Below are 17,247 nucleotides of genomic sequence, written 5' to 3'. Positions count from 1 at the left end.
CCAAGTATAATGCTTGGTTTTAAGAGCAGGCCTTTCTATAAAGGTTAACGAGGGAGTAACACCAATGTCCTTTAAAAATGGATTAAAATAATGTTTATTACAGGCCTCAATGTGTTCTGTTATAATGGAAGTTTAGTATGTATAAACATTTACTTTTACCGGTGTCGCGAAATCATGTGTCATTACGTACAAATATAAATATTTATATTTAACATACAGATAATTTATCAAATATAAAGTCATTTTGATTAATTACTTGTTGAGTACTTATATGCAGCAGAGTTTTTTTGCAAATAAGTCCAACTTAATTTACAAAACCTTCTTTTTTCTAACTTAGAATATTTTTTAAGAAGTCCGAGTCGCTAAGCGCTTTTTGCTGTGCTTGATTTCAGTTTGATCTGACAGAATTATGAAAGCGATCAGAGGGGCCTTCGGCGGACAGTGTCAGACCTCTAACGATTTGTAGAGTAAAATACTTTTTCGGATTCTTATAACACGAAAAAGAACTTTTTTATTATTTGAAATCGATACAGCAACCAAAAAAATAATGAACCAGTGTTTTGAAATCCATTCATTTAATTTCAAAGCAATCTGCTGATATATAATTAATGCTGATTTAATGCAATCTGGGTACTGCAGAACTTTACTGATTATCGGCTAATATTGATATTGTTTTCTTTTTTCTTTTTTTTTCTTTTTTTTGGGGGGGGGGGTAATAGTGGACCTCTAAAATATGAGATTATTTAAATGCCCAAAACAAGATGGTAACAATCATAATTGAATGTTATGTTCCAAAATCAAAAACTTTAACTAGAACATAGAGAATGATAAAATTTAAAGAGGTCAATTTAAGTGCTTAAACTTCCAAGTTGTGGCTATAGCTCAGTTCTCCATTAATTGTTTTTATTACGGCGAAATATAAATCTGGAAAATAGAAAATAATAGGTTCACCGAATAAATTCCTCCGCCTCGCCAGATAAACTTTCCCCATCCACGGCACCAATCTATTATTCTATTTATCCTGTCACCGTTTTTTCTATAGAATTTTATTAGGCAAACTACCTTTACCAATCACACTATCGGAAATATTTCTATATAAACAAGGAAGGCCCGAAGCGTGCATTATTCTACAACAATGCACTAGCCGTTCTTAATCATTATCTCCCTGTGTATTTTCACATTGAAGGCGCCATTTTGTTTGAAAAATGTGATAAATAAAAACAATTTTTTGTCGAATTTTTTTTAGAAAACTATCTAGAATGAAAGAAAATGGTTTAACTAATAAAATGAATTCTAACACCAATATCTTTTATTCAGTCGTTAACGCTGTACAGACGCTTAAAGTATTGTTTATGTGACGTCACAATGTAGCGCCAAACAGCACGTGCAAAACAATCAAATAAAGTACGCTATCTTAATGTCGCAAACGAGTTAAGTTTTACATTTATTTCACTTTTTATAATTTTTATTTCGCTTGAAAAATTATAGAGTGAAATAAAATAAGCAAACAAAGTTTTATCAACGTTTCCAAAATTCGTTATTCTACACATAGAAGATTTTTTTTCATACCACTGGAACGGCCTGTAAAGAACGTTTCTGTTGGAAACTTTGAGGCGAAAACAAATTTAACCACCAAACATAAAGTCCAACATTATAATAATAATTCTAACACTATCGGATTTTTTTCTATATAAACAAAGAAGGCCCGAAGCGTGCATTATTGTACAGCAATGCACTCGCCGTTCTTATTATCTCCCTGTGTATTTTCACATTGAGGGCGCCATTTTGTTTGAAAATCTGATAAATAAAAACAATTTTTGACGAATTTTGTTGTGAAAACTATCTAGAATGAAAGAAAATGGTCTAACTAAGAAAATGAATCCGAACACCAATATCTTTAATTCAGTCATTAACGCTGTACAGACGTTTAAAGTGTTGTTTACGTGACGTCACAATATAGCGCCAAACAGCACGTGCAAAACAATCAAATCAAGTACGCTATTTAAATGTCGCAAACGAGTTAAGTTTTACATTTATTTCACTTTTAATAATTTGTATTTCGCTTGAAAAATTATAGAGTGAAATAAAATACACAAACAAAGTTTTATCAACGTTTCCAAAATTCGTTATTCTCAAAATGTTTCTACACATGGTAGATTTAACGACAGTTTTTTAACCCACTGGAACAGCCTTTAAATAACGTTTCTAATGGAAACTCTAAGGCGAAAACAAATTTAACCACCAAACATAAAGTCCAACTTTATAATAATAATTATATTTTTTCTTGACGTGTTAGAATGGAAATAGATATTAATTCTTCTTAGTTTTTCGTTCAAATGCTTTGTAATTAATCAATCAGGCCTATCGGCCTTCGTGATTATATTACTACGCATTTGAACTCAAACCGTGCATTATTCTACAACAATGCACTCAGAATTGATATCTATTTCCTAATTATATTTTTTCTTGAAAAGTAGTACGGCAAACCACGTGATCAAGTGCCGTAGATCAGTAAAAATATACGGCACCTTGTTATATCGGGCCGAAATTGATACAAGTGAAAGGATAAAATGTAATCACCAGAAGCAATTTTAACGACAACATTATTATAATATAATGAAAATTGCAGACTCGGTTTCATTGAGTCTGTTCATAAGATAAAGAGTGACATCTCTTACACCCCCTAACTTATCCAAGCTTCAAAACATGCCGACATCCATTATTATGAAGGACCAGAAAAGTTCAACACTTAAAAAATGTCCCATTTTTATCTTATTTTTATCTTACATAAACCTGTTCTATGTGGATTGTTTATTTAATGAGTGCAACTCAAGAATAATTTTATCACAGAGGCTTAACAACCCCTGTGTCACGCTGTTGTTTGATATTGTATCCTGAAAAGAATAGTTCACAATTTAAATCAAACAAATAGGTTAACAATCTTTCATACTTTTATATTGTCCAATTTAAATTTTTGTCCTATGTCATGGCATTTCTGTTCAGAAAATAATACTAAAAAGATGGAAAAACTACAGGAAAGAGCACTTAGATTTGTCTATAATGATTTTAATTCAAGTTATGAAGATATGCAAACAAAAGTAAACATACAAACTCTAAAAATAAGAAGAATGAGGGCTATGGCCATTGAAACTTTTAAAAATTTTCATGATATGTCTCCTGCTGTTCTGTCTGACCTTATTGCCAAGAAAACATCTGGTATAAATTTTACATTTTCAAATATTTTGCAGATCCCGCAAGTAAGAACTACAACTACTGGTAAAAAATCTTTCAGGTATGCTGCACCTGCTTTATGGAATACTCTGCCTGACAATTTTAGAAAATGTTCAAATTTTGCTCAGTTTAAAAAGTTAATTTCATCCTGGAATGGTAAACAGTGTAAATGTATTGCTTGCAGCTAACTTCTATTTATTTATTTATTTACTCCACTTTTATTTATTTTTCTGGGTATGAACATTTTTTTTTTGGTCTCATTTATTATTTAGTTTCTTCAGTTTTTGCTTTAAATGTTTATGGTAATATTGTCATTTAGTTTCTAGATAGGATGTTGCATTTAGTTTCTAGATCCCTTTTTTTTTTTTTTTTTGCTTATCTTTCCAGCATGACTCAAGCTAGCTGTTAAATGAGTTCAACTGTTGACTTACATGTATGATACCTTCTGTCTTTGTGTAGTCTGATAACCCATAGTCTTTCATATTTAAATCATATATAAAAAATGTATGTTTATTTTTTTTAATATTTTTATTTATTAATTTATTTATTCATTCATTTAAATATTCATTAAATTTTTAATTGTTTAATCGGTACATTATTGAATTTTAAGTAAAATTTTTAGATACTAGACATTGTAAGCATAGTTTACTATACAAGCTAATGATGTAGAATTGGGTAAACTATCATTTAGTTTTTTAGCATCTGATTCATTTTCATAAAAATATCTAAAAAGGTCTATTTTATGTATGTGATGTATATATATATATATATATATATATATATATATATATATATATATATATATATATATATATATATATATATATATATATATATATATATATATCATGTCAAATCATTTTTATTGTAGCTGTTATATCTTTGTTGATATTATACTTTATGTTATATACAGTCGGTTATAAAAGCTCCTAGAGCTTATGTTGTACTGTTGAAAATTTGCCGACTTGAAATAAAACTTATCTTATCTTATCTTATATTGTATTGGCAGTGTTTCATGGACGTTAATTAAGTATCCCTTGCTGATATTTATTTTCTTATCATAAAAAAACTACGTACGTACCTAACATGCACCTTTTGTCTCCTTGCTAAAAATATAATTCCAAAGAATCAGTATTATTTACATATGTCACAGATTGAAATTAGTTGAACAGTTCTGAATTAGTGAACAGTTCTGAACCGTGACACATACTTTATTTTTAAAGTCAAGGAAGCTGATATACTCTTTAATTATCTTTAATATATACTTTAAAATGTAATTTTCATTGTACTGCCATTTCTTTAAATAAGGTAATTTAATTTTACTGGTATTTCACCTCTTTGCACAAGCCAATAGATTTTTTTTCTATTTGAAACAATATCTGGGTTATCAGTAGCCCATATACTATATACAGACAAAATATGACCGATATTATCATAATCGCTACTTCATTTTCATCTGTTGGACTGTGAATTGTAAAATATACTTAACTGTGAACAAAACTCACGCTTCACCTTTGTCAACAATGCCATGATAGAGTTTGCTGCACGTTGGCTACCATTTGCATTATACCTGGGCCAAAAATAAATAAAATAAAAAAATAACATTAACAGGCATTTTAAATTTTGAAAAAGAGAACATCAATCAACGTGCAATTCACAACTAATCAGGCACGACACTAGCATTTACAAGCGTCCATTGATACAGACATCCGGGTGAAGACGTAAACAAGAATTACTGGAAAGCATTCAGCAGTGTTAAAGATTTACATTTCTGTCATAATGGCTTTTCTGAACTCAAAATCATTAATTGTTTGTTCTATTCTGATCGTGCTGTGCGCTGTGTTATACAAAAAGCGATCTGCCGATTTGCTACAGGAGAAATTGGGACGGGTGTTGCATGGTCTTCTGAGAGCCGAGAAGAAAGTTGGCGTAGAAAGGAACACAAGAATTGCACTTGGCTTTGGTGGCTGTGAAGATATATTTGCAAATGTCCAAGAAGTTCTTGAAAAATTAGATTATACCGTCCCAGATGATCCTGCACATGTGAAGGATATAACATCAGCATCAGATTTTGTTAGAATTTTTACCTATTTCTTTGGTGAAGGTGCTGCAGCAGAGTAAGTCTATTTATTATGTTTTGTTACTGTCAAAACATATTTACCAAATATGTATTTATTAACACTAAATACTTTTTAATAATGTGCTTAACTGAGGTGTTATATCTGTAATTATCATTTGTTTTGTTAGTTTATATTCCTTAGCAACAAACTGGAACATCTATATTTTATGGTCACCTTTTTGTCTTGTTCATTATATCACTACATTTGTTATGCCAGAAGGTAAAATGAAATAAAGATATAAGGCATTTATTGATTTTCCAGGCGCTATGTAGAGAATGCAACACTATTTGCTGAGGTAGCTGCTGCAGCTAGAGATGTTCCTTCTGCTCGTTTGGCTCTTGGAGGAAATGCTCCTGCAATGGCACGAAGGCTTGCTATAGAAGGGGCAGAAATTCTCCTTGCAGCAAGATTCACAGAGCAAACTAGGAAACAGCTTCCAGAGTCAATAAGAGGTATACATTTTTCTATATGATTTATTGTTAGTGTTAGCTGAAATGTATGGTAAAAGTAAACACTGCTCATAATATAAAAGGAAACATACCTAGATATTAAGGTATAACTGTCGAGATTATTGCCTCCAGATGATTAATAAAGAAATATTATTTGACTTTTCTTAACATTATTTACTCAGTACTGTACTAGAAGTAACAGTTTTAGATTTTTGTTTTGATTTAGTTTTAGGGAAACCTTTAGATGTTGATGAGCTCCACCTTGTGTTAGAATACAGTGCTGGTAGTAAATGGGGTAACTATACAGCTTCTAGAGCCAACAGGTAACAATACATCTTAAATTTGCATGTTTGTTGGGTATAGAACCCCATAATATTTAAGTAAATAAATTGTCAAGAACAAGGAATGTTACAATATGTATAAAGCAGCATGCCTCCACATTAAAGCCAATTTCATTAAAAACACATTTTCAAGTGAACAAAAAAAGTAATTTACACATTGCAAACAGCACTTTCAGTCCAGGTAAACTACCAAATAAAGGTAAATATATACAAAAATAGGTGTCACTGTGTTAGTAGAAATGTGGTGATAAATACTGCAAGTCACTCATTCATTTGTTTGCTTATCTGGAGACATGCAGCTTTAATATTAAGTTAATTCTATTGGCAAGGCAATGCTTTTTGATGTTTTGATAAAAATTGACTTTTTAAAGATATTTAAAATGTCCACTGTTTAACAAAAAACAAAAGGTTTGTTGATAGGATTATATAGGATTAGGGTCAAGGACAGTAGCGTATAAAGACATATTTTTCACTTTACCTTAAAACTAGTTTAAGTTAAGCTTTGTCATAGTAAAAGCCTGCATTGATGTTACTTATATTCTTGTTTTAATTAGTGTGTTTTGAAAGTTTTTTTTTTCTATCATTCCAAAGATTTAAAAACTAATTGCATATATTAGTTTTATTTCATTTTATAATGTTACAGGTTTATAATACACAGTGATAAAAGTAATCCATTTTTGGATACATTAGAAGATCTAGAAATGGAGTTACCAAGTTTTGATCCCTCAGTTTTGGTTGTTGGTGGGTTACAGATGATGGATAACTTCCCATTTAAAGAAGGTAAGTCATCAACAACCCTGTCCTATCACAATGATATACAAATATGTATATATGTGAAAATAAGATGATATGTTACATACAGTGTACAATATTCACAACATCTGTCTATGATTTATCTATAGACATGGATTATTGTAGTAATGAATATCTATATTTGTATCATTTGTATAGAATACTCTGTATTTCTTTTCTATGATTTAACATTTCTAGTAATGCTTCTTAGTGAGTCAGGTTTATTATTAACCTTTAGCCTGCTTTATTTCTTAAATAGACTCAACCATTTTTGGAACAGTTCATTATCAATTTTGGGATATCAAGAAAGTAAAATATTGGTCAGCCAACAGTTTAGAGACTGGTCAGTCTGCACTGTAGTGCAGGCTGGCCTGGCTCTTTACTGTTTGCAAAAGCTATAGTCAATTTCAGTTCCAAAATGTTATGAGTTGATATTGTTATTCTATTAGGTTACAGAGAAGAGAGACTGAAGAAACTGAATGAGCTTTTGATAAAGACTGATCGTTCAACAAAGACCCATTTTGAACTGGCATCATTCAGTGATGCTACATTGATGAAGGAGATAGTAGACAGCGTAGTTTATCAATGTGATTCTCTGGGTATGAATGAACAAGAGTTACCTAACTTGGTGAGTATTTTAACCAGTGGAGAGATAGCTCTGATATCTGATTCTCGTCCAAGGATAGCCACTGTTCTAGATCAAATGAGAACAGTTTTTAACCTGTTAAAAGACACTGATGAGTCTAATGGTAAGAGAAAGTTAACAAGACTGCATGTTCACACACTAGCTTACCAGGCAATCTTAACAAAGAAAGGTTCAGACTGGAAGAACACAATGTCAGCAGCAGCTAAAGCTTCACTTACTGCAAACAGACATGTTTGTGGATCCAATTATATTGATACAGAAAAAGCTAAATTATTGATGGATGAGTCATTTTCAACGAGCACAAGTGAAGATTCAGCGGATAGAATACCACTAGAGGAGCAGAGACCGGTGTCATGCTGGTCAGAGGATGAGTTTGATATCTGTCTCGCCCCCGTACTTGTATGTACGGAGGTACTTCAGACAGGAGGTGGTGGTGACAATATCTCATCAGCAGGACTCCTTTATCAAATATAACAGCTTTTGTACAGAAGACAAGCCAAAAATCGGATCACAGGCAATAATTGTTTATACAGCTTTAATGTGATTCTTGTAATTTTTGTACATGTATATCTATCTTTTTTGAAAAGCAAGTCATTTATTTTTATACTATTTATTAAATTCAGAAAACATTTTACCATAGTCATTTCTTACCTCTTTAATTGTTATATTTAGAATGTTTAAAGTTTCCAATTACTTAAAAGATATAAAAAATACCTAAAACAAGCGAGTGTTGTAAAACAGCTTTTTGATACATATAGTTCTTGTTTTATGTCAACAATTAACAAAAAGATGTCATAAAAGTATAGGAAAGTTTTTTGAGAAACACATTCATTTTGTTGTCTGAAACAATTTGTATGAAGATAAAAAGTTTTGATTTTTGTGTGTGTTTTTATACCCTCTTTTCTCTGACAGGTCAGCTTATTAACATGTTTAATGTAAATAAATCTTTTTTCATTTTTCCCCAATCCAGTTAAGAAAATGACAAATATTTATATTCTATTTTGGATTGAAATTATATCTTTTGATTGTCATAATATTTTACTATTTTGTGAATATTAGCATTTTTTTATGAAAACTGCCTTTTTATTCAATTAAATGAAGTATTATAGAACCATTAAAACATAATAGTGCTTTTATGTTGATATGTTCTTTACATTTTAATAAGCTTTTTAAGCTGACATCTAGATTAATCTTTGAAATCCATAAGTTGTAGAAGTATTTAAATACATGTATTAACTGAAATTGCTCATTTTTTAAGTGTCTAAGTGATCCATTTGATTTTCTTATTATGACTTTTTATAATGTGAATAATAATTTTTCTGCCATATAAATTTCATGTCAATTTGTATTTCTGTAAAATTTCTATTATTTATATGTAACAATTTGATATAAAATATGTAAATGTGATAAAAACATACTTGATCTTGCATCAGTTATTTCCCGAGCGCCGGCGTCAGTGTCAGCGTCTGCGTCGGCGTAACCACTTATGTTAAAGTTTTTGTAATAGTTCAAATATTTTCAAAGTCCATTGACATATGGCTTTGAAACTTTGCACACTTGTTCACCATCATGACCCCAACCTGTAGACAGGAGGAGGTAACTCTATCAAGCATTTTGACAAAATCTTGTCCCTTTTTAGCTCGACTATTCGATAAGAATAAGTAGAGCTATTGCAGTCACCCGAGCGCCGGCGTCAGTGTCGGCGTCGGCGTAACCACTTATGTTAAAGTTTTTGTAATAGTTCAAATATTTTCAAAGTCCATTGACATATGGCTTTGAAACTTTGCACCTTGTTCACCATCATGACCCCAACCTGTAGACAGGAGGAGGTAACTCTATCAAGTATTTTGACAGAATTATGCCCCTTTTTCGACTTAGAATTTATGTTAAAGTTTTTGTAATACCTTAAATATTTTCCAAGTCCATTGACATATGGCTTTGAAACTTTGCACACTTGTTCACCATCATGACCCCAACTTGTAGACAGGAGGAGGTAACTCTATCAAGCATTTTGACAGAATTATGCCCCTTTTTCGACTTAGAATTTATGTTAAAGTTTTTGTAATACCTCAAATATTTTCAAAGTTCATTGACATATGGCTTTGAAACTTTGCACACTTGTTCACCATCATTACCCCAACCTGTAAGCAGGAGGAGGTAACTGTATCAAGCATTTTTTTTTTTTTCAAGCACTAAGAATAGTCGAGCGTTGCTGTCCTACCGACAGCTCTTGTTATATATATTGACTTCTATTAATCAACTCCGGAAAACCTGTGACGAATTTTATAATGGATGATTTTAATGGAAGTTTATATGAAATAAGAATAAATAAAGATTTGATGTATAACAATTTATAAATAAATGTGCACCTCCCCCTCCCCTCTCACCCCTGGCAAAGGAATTTTGTGTGTGATTCACCTATGAATTATATGTATTTGCTATATATACATGTAGAGATGATGATATCATGATTTGTTTATATTAACATGTATCTCGTATAAAAAGATAATGTAAATTATAGTAATTACATTGAAAACAAGCAAGATTATCTGAAATAATGTCTTTGTTTTCTTTGTTTTATCATACATTGACAACAATACAGCTAGTAACAATGACTGAAAACTTATTTTCAAGTGTCAAGTGACTGATAAAATCAGTTTTAATTGAAATGAAAAATCTTTTCAGAATATTTTCATTGACCTGCTTGTCTCAACACTTAACATACCATATTTAGTATCAAGTAACAAGTGATTGTAGTTCATTTGTGTAATTGGTGTTTGATAAATTATGTTGAAAATAATCAGGATTTTATTCATTGATGATTTGGTTGAAGTATGTTATATATAATGTATGCTGTATATAAAGAAATGAGATAATGATTATGGTGTTATATCGTTATGTTTTTACCGGTGCTGTTAATTGTAATAATAACTATGATAGAAGTCTGTATCACACACACCGTCATTATATGAGAGTATTATACTGTTATTCAATAATTTTACTGTTTTATTTGATTTTTATTGGTTGCTTTGAAAACTAATTCATATCACATGGTTAGCTGAAGTGAAAGCCAAATTATTTTCATCTTAGAGCAGCATGCCTCCAGATTTATCTTAAATGTCATGAAAATTTTGAAAATGTATTTAAAAGTAAGATATTAATAATTATGAGGTGAACAAAGACAGTAACTTTCACATTGCAAATGGCACTTACAATTAATCCACGTAAATAACCAAAGAGGTTAAAATGAGCAAAAATAGCCCTTACTGCATTAGTCACACAGTAGAAATATAGTGATAAACACTGTAAAATAAGTTTTTAATCACACAAAAGGTATAATTATTACTTTATTTTTCTTAAAATCATACATTTTTCTCAAGTTTGATTTTCTTTAAATATTTTAAATTATCTGGAGGCATACAGCTTTAAAATTTGATTTTACATGAGAAAATTAGATTGAAATCATTTCAGAATTCCAGAATTGTAAAGGCAATTTTGTTTTCAATTGATATAAAACATAACTTACATACTGAATATTGGTCAGCATGCAGAAAAAAAACAACGTATGGTTACTGGTTCCCCTCAGAGAGGACATTTACTTTAAAAAAAATTTATGAGATGGTAAATTAAGTTGGAATCAAATATGTTTATATTGTTCACTCCTAAGCATATAACATATCAGACTGCAGCAGTATTATAGATGTAAATGTAAAAAGGATTTTAACACCTGTGATACTGTTGTTTACCATTAAAATGCATACATTTACATCCTTGGACCAATTTTCCTCATCCACTTGAAAAAAAACAAATACAATTTACAATTGTAAGATAATAATGTATATTAATGGTAAGAATTGTTCTTTTTATTTGAAATCTAGATTGTGTGACTAATGATTCAACATAAGTGAAGAGTTGTGGTAATATACTATATTCTAGTTCTATAATCAGACACATAGGAAACATTAATTTTGTTAGCAACGTTCAAAGTATTGAGCTATATCTGGTTGTCTGTTTATGGAATATTTGTTTGTGTTGTTAGGATAAAATCATACAGTCCCTTAAAATGAAGGAATGAAGTTTTTAATTTCTGTATCATGTGAGGAAGCTATCCAGCTAGCTTACGGAACGTTGGTGGTTCTAATGAGGTGTCCCCGTTCGTGCCTCAATAAATGCAATCTGAGGACATCTGAGATCTTCCTGCACCAGGAAAGCTGGAACGTCGCCATATGACCTACCTATACTGGGTCGGTGTGACGTTAAACCCCCCCCCCCCCCCCCCCCCCCAAAAAAAATATATATATATTCATTATATTGAATATATTGTTTGTGAAATCTTAAATTCCTTTCACAGATATTGTAATCTATGTTGAATGAAACAGACACCTTTTGTTAAAGCTCTCTCCAGATAGGACCAAAACAATATAAAACAATGTAATTGCTCAGTTCTAAATTTTGAAGTTGCACATTAAGACAATGTTATAAAAGACATAGGTTTGTAGGTCAAGGTAACACATAGATTTAAATGGAATTTTTCATTAACCCATTACTCGATATACACGCCTTTTAACGCCTTTTTCACCCTCCCCTTTTTTGTTGTCTCATATAGTGAAAAAATGGCTTATTTAGGCCACCAACACTTGTTTTTGTTTGAGAAATGTTGTTAAAAAAGTGACCACTTTTTCGGTGCAGCCCCCTAACCAAAAGATACATCAGGGGGTTGCCAGAAGGGGGATGTGCCCCCTTCTGTTTGGGGGGTTTGAAGGGGGCAGCAGTCCCGCCAAGAAAATTTTGGACTTTTGAGAGGCTAAAAATGACCCCAGATCGATATAAGGTAACGTGTAACCAATGCTGAAAAGCATTTGACTCTATCTCAATCCATTGAGAAGTTGCAGTACTTTGAAATCAATTTTGATGGAAAAAATCAACTCAAACTAGTGATTTTTGGCAATTTTGAGATGTCCCCTCGTTACCATGGTAACAGAAAATTTAAGCCTGAGCATGTTGTTGCAAAGGCAATAGTCCAGTCAACATTTGTGCCAAGTTTGATTAGTATTGAAGTAGTTTTGAGCTCACCTGTCACAAAGTGACAGGGTGAGCTTTTGTGATCGCTTTTCGTCCGGCGTCCGTCGGTCCGTAAACTTTTACTTTAAATGACATCTCCTCATAAACCACTAAGCCAATTTCATCCAAACTTCACAGGAATGTTCCTTTGGTGGTCACCTTTAAAAATTGTTCAAAGAATTTAATTCCATTTAGAACTCTGGTTGCCATGGGAACCGAAAGAAAAAACTTTAAATGTCTTCTTTTAAAAAACCATAAGAGCTAGAGCTTAGATATTTGGCATGAAACATCTTCTAGTGAGTGTCTACCAAGTTTGTTCAAATAAAAGCCCTGGGGTCAAAATTGGCCCCGCCCCGGGGGTCATTGATTTTCCCTATATGCATATAGTAAAAACTTAAAAAACCTTCTTTTAAAGAACCAAAAGAGTTAGAGCTAAGATATTTAGCATGAAACATGTTCTAATAGGTGTCTACCAAGTTTGTTCAAATAAAAGCCCTGGGTTCAAAATTTGCCCCGCCCCAGGGGGTCATTGATTTTCCCTATATGCATATAGTAAAAACTTAAAAAACCTTCTTTTAAAGAACCAAAAGAGTTAGAGCTAAGATATTTAGCATGAAACATGTTCTAATAAGTGTCTACCAAGTTTGTTCAAATAAAAGCCCTGGGGTCAAAATTGGCCCAGCCCCTGGGGGTCATTGATTTTCCTTATATGTGTATAGCAAAAACTTAAAAAATCTTCTTTGAAAAAACCCAAATAGCTAGAGTTAAGATATTAAGCATGAAACATCTTTTAGTGAGTGTCTACAAAGTTTGTTCAAATAAAAGACCTAGGGTCAAAATTGGCCCCGCCCCGGGGGTCATTAATTTTCTTTATATGTGTATAGCAAAAACTAAAAATCTTCTTTGAAAAAACCCAAATAGCTAGAGTTTAGATATTAAGCATGAAACATCTTCTAGTAAGTGTCTACAAAGTTTGTTCAAATAAAAGCCCTGGGGTCAAAACTGGCCCGGCCCCAGGGATGTCATTGTTTTTAACTATATGTGTATAGTAAAAACTTTAAAAAAACTTCTTTTAAAAAGCCCAATGAGCTAGAGCTTAGATGTTTAGCATGAAACATCTTCTTATGGGTGTCTACCAAGTTTGTGCAAATAAAAGCCCTTGGGTTAAATTGGCCCTGCAACCTTTGGGGGGGGGGTGGGGGTTAGGGGGGCCTATATACAGGTGAGCGACCTCAGGGCCATCATGGCCCTCTTGTTATAGTTTTATAGCAATTTGAACTTGTAACGGGAGACTTTTCAATGAAAACAGCCATTTTTCGCAAAATGCTCATGAAGTAATGGGTTAAAGTGCAACAACAGTCATGGAATTTAAAATAACAGTGCATAAATGTGCTGGACATGATGATGATATGTGGCACGCACACCCCCCTGCTTCCCCCCCCCCCCATTCAAACAGGACTACAGCCCTCTAAGGTTAAGGTAGCACTTTCATAAAAACATGACTTTTGATGTACAAGTGCTGCACTTGTACATCAAGTCCTGTTTTTATGAAAGTGCATTGAGCTGTTCATGGCTGAACAACAATTCTGTCATTTGAAATATCAGGCATAAATTTTTGGCACAATAAGTAGACTTATCATGTACAGATGCCGGGTCAACAGCTGAAAAGGGCGAGGCCAAAGTAGTAAGTTGATGATCGTATCTGGTCATATCTTTGTCAATAATTTATTTGGACATATTGAAAATATATAATAGTGTTTGCTTATGTTTCTTTATTCTTGTTACACTATTTTTATAGTTACCATATTGTAAGTCAAAGGTGTTGGTTCCTAGACTAGGTTCATGTTTGCAACATTAGTTGATACATGTAGTATGTATACACCAGTTATAGCTTCACATCCTCTCAATTAATACATAGTTTGTAGTAATATGATAATTGTGCCAATTTATTTTTTGAAACTCTTATTGTTAATTATCATACCAATGTATTTGCATATAATCACCAATGTAAAATAAAAATTAACTTGAATTAAAAGATCGAGTGTTGTTGTTTTGGAATTACAGAATTACTCACCACAGCTTCCCATTAGGTTAACACTTGGTTCAGGTTTTAATAAAGTACAGGTTTATATTTCAGGTATTCACTTAAAATCACACTGGTCTTTTGAATCACTATACATGTAGTAGGTCACTACAAAACTCAAAGGTTTTACAGACTTGTATAATTATGTTTGTGATTATACTTTCCTGTAAAATTTTATAGCTCCCTGAGCAGGATCGTTGAATGTCTGTCTTGTTGGGTCCATATTTGATCGTTAACACTCTAGTGGTCACATTTTTGCCTCAATCATCATCAAACTTGGTCAGGATCCTTGCCTAGGTAATTGCTCGGATGACTTCGAACATGGGTAATACTGGCTGAAAAACTAGGTCATAGGAGCTAAAAAAGAAAAACCTAGTTAACACTCTAGTGACTACTGTATTGATGCAAATACCCTGGAAAATGGTCAAATTCCAATATGGGTCACCTGGGGTCAAAAACTAGGTCACACCGCCCAAATATGGGAAAACCTTGTTAACACTCATTTGTCATCAAACTTGGTCAGGATGCTTGTCTAGGTAATTGCTTGGATAAGTTCAACCATGGGTCATCTCGGATGAAAAACTTGGTCACAGGAGCTAAAAATAGAAAAATCTTGTTGAACAGAGATCCAGACAAAATTTTCATTTCTTAGTTTTGAATTTTTCATTCATTACCTGTAAATGTCCTCAAAATGAAACAATAGGCAGTCACAGGAACAAAGCCTTTTCTCCTCGTAAAGAATAAATGGTGGTTTCCTAACTTACCACGCTGGTCAGGTTCTTGTGTTAAGATTTCACAAAAGTTGTCACAGTGAATGTTAAAGAACATGTCAAATGAATGATTTAGATTTTTGTTTCAATCATACTATATCCACAATATCTGTTATTGTAATTCCAGGGTTTGTTCAAGTCACATGACTAGTTTTAAAACTACTCTGTGATTCTGCCGTCGTCTAAGTTTCGTTCAACATATGTAGATATATCTATGCTTCAAACCCAAAATATATAGAATTTATACAGAAATTCATACTGGGACTTTTACAAATGTCATTTTAGCATGATTCGAGTATAAAAGTTAATTTTGATATTTTTGTCATTAATTTGCCCGAGTATCCCTTGAATACTCTAGTGGCTACTGTATTGATCCAAATATCCTGGAAATTGGTCTGAAAGTTTATTTGGATTTTTTCTAGGTCAAATTTGAATACGGGTCACCTCGGGTCAAAAACTAGGTCACACAGCCCAAATATGGAAAAACTTTGTTAACACTCTAGTGGTCACATTTTTGCCTCAATCATCATCAAACTTGGTCAGGATGCTTGTCTAGGTAATTGCTCGGACAAGTTCATTTCGGATGAAAAACTAGATCACAGGAGCTAAAAATATTGTTTACAGTCTAGTGGCTTCTGTTTTGATCCAAATATGATGGAAATTGGTCTGAAATTTTGTTTTGATAATTTCTAAGCCAAGATCGAATATAGGTCACCAAGTTACATATCTGTAGTGTTTTTTCTTTTTTTCAAGTTATTTCCCTTTTTGGCACTTAATAAAAGAAAAGGAAACTGTATGGTTAACCAATTCCAAGAAGTTAGATATTGGTAGTTGGATACTGGTAACTGTTTACAATTATTTCAAAGGGTAAGTGTATCAGTCACTACAAGAAATAACAAACCAGAGTGATATTATTTAAAAAGATTTAATATATAGGGAAACAAAGGAGATAATTTGGGCATATTTTACAAAGATCAAAAAGTAAGTTACAATATCAATATTCACAACTGGAAAAAAGGAGAATAATCTTAAAAACAGAGGAGGTGCTGTATGTATGAGAATAAATTACATAATGTCCACATTATCATATAAATGTTATTTACAGTGTAATCTTTTAAACACTTCTACTAACAAAAAATTTACTAAAAGGACTTGTTTATTACTTTGTGTCACTAGAGTATTATGCCTTTACATGTTTAAAGTGGTCTAAAGGTTTACAACTTTACTAAGATTTATATGTCAACGGTATAGAGTAAGTTCACTTTAACATTCAGCTTTCGTAGATTTGAAAAAGAAAATTTCCCCTTAAAAAAAGATTCAGTAGTATTCAAAGCTATATTTTGTATTTCAATGGGCTACAAAAAATTTAATATTCTATAATTTGAAATATGCAATCACTTTATATCAAACATTTTGCTCTCTGATAAAAAACAAGATTGCATTTGAGAAAAATGCTATGCCACCGCATAAATACAACACTAAATAGTAGTGTAGGAACAGATTTTTTTTTTCTATTCAATTTTGTAGATTGTCATAATGCATAGATCCCTGACCTATCTAATTCTTATCTGATTAGTGGTTAAATCTGTTGTTAACTCAATAAAAGATCAGAGTAGGAATATATCAATGCACTCAAGTCTAGTGAATTTGGTGGTGAAGGTCATATTTCAAACAGCCTAAATTTCATGACTACATCAAAGGACAACACAGTAAGACACTTTGTCAAAATCTAGGTCAGCTGATATCAAAGTTCA

At 32.1% G+C, this 17,247-nt stretch overlaps 2 protein-coding genes across 3 annotated transcripts in view; one reads left to right on the top strand and one right to left on the bottom strand.

Moving 5' to 3' along the window:
* The window catches only part of LOC132714240 (anaphase-promoting complex subunit 1-like), a 41,695-nt gene extending 41,293 nt beyond the window's left edge, over positions 1 to 402 (bottom strand). The window contains exon 1 of the mRNA XM_060697047.1: positions 257 to 402. The gene's annotated coding sequence lies outside the window, so the exon portion shown is untranslated. The remainder of the gene's footprint in view (positions 1 to 256) is intronic.
* A 4,513-nt stretch (positions 403 to 4,915) lies between these two features.
* Positions 4,916 to 10,251, top strand: LOC132714239 (ADP-dependent glucokinase-like). 2 transcript variants are annotated; one of them, XR_009623536.1, is made up of 6 exons: positions 4,916 to 5,348; positions 5,613 to 5,803; positions 6,027 to 6,123; positions 6,785 to 6,921; positions 7,383 to 9,175; positions 9,409 to 10,251. XR_009623536.1 is itself a non-coding variant. In XM_060697046.1 (5 exons), the coding sequence occupies exons 1-5, from the start codon at positions 5,011 to 5,013 to the stop codon at positions 8,051 to 8,053; spliced, it is 1,434 nt and encodes a 477-aa protein (XP_060553029.1). In that variant the 5' UTR covers positions 4,916 to 5,010; the 3' UTR covers positions 8,054 to 10,251. The 2 variants fall into 2 exon arrangements, 1 of the variants encoding a protein (XP_060553029.1); XM_060697046.1 differs by having other exon boundaries at positions 7,383 to 10,251.
* Positions 10,252 to 17,247: the final 6,996 nt, after the last annotated feature.

The sequence above is a fragment of the Ruditapes philippinarum genome, unplaced genomic scaffold (assembly GCF_026571515.1).
Source record: "Ruditapes philippinarum isolate M1 unplaced genomic scaffold, ASM2657151v2 ctg35_1_1_1_1, whole genome shotgun sequence".
In the NCBI taxonomy this organism is placed as follows: Eukaryota; Metazoa; Mollusca; class Bivalvia; order Venerida; family Veneridae; genus Ruditapes; species Ruditapes philippinarum.
This window is presented reverse-complemented; position numbering and strand designations above follow the sequence as displayed.

Excerpts from the sequence above, each read along its gene's own strand:
- LOC132714239 (XM_060697046.1), top strand. The coding sequence starts at position 5,011 with ATGGCTTTTCTGAACTCAAAATCATTAATTGTTTGTTCTATTCTGATC. Across the intron at positions 5,349-5,612 it reads GGTGAAGGTGCTGCAGCAGA|GCGCTATGTAGAGAATGCAA; the intron begins GTAAGTCTATTT and ends TTGATTTTCCAG. Across the intron at positions 6,124-6,784 it reads ACAGCTTCTAGAGCCAACAG|GTTTATAATACACAGTGATA; the intron begins GTAACAATACAT and ends ATAATGTTACAG.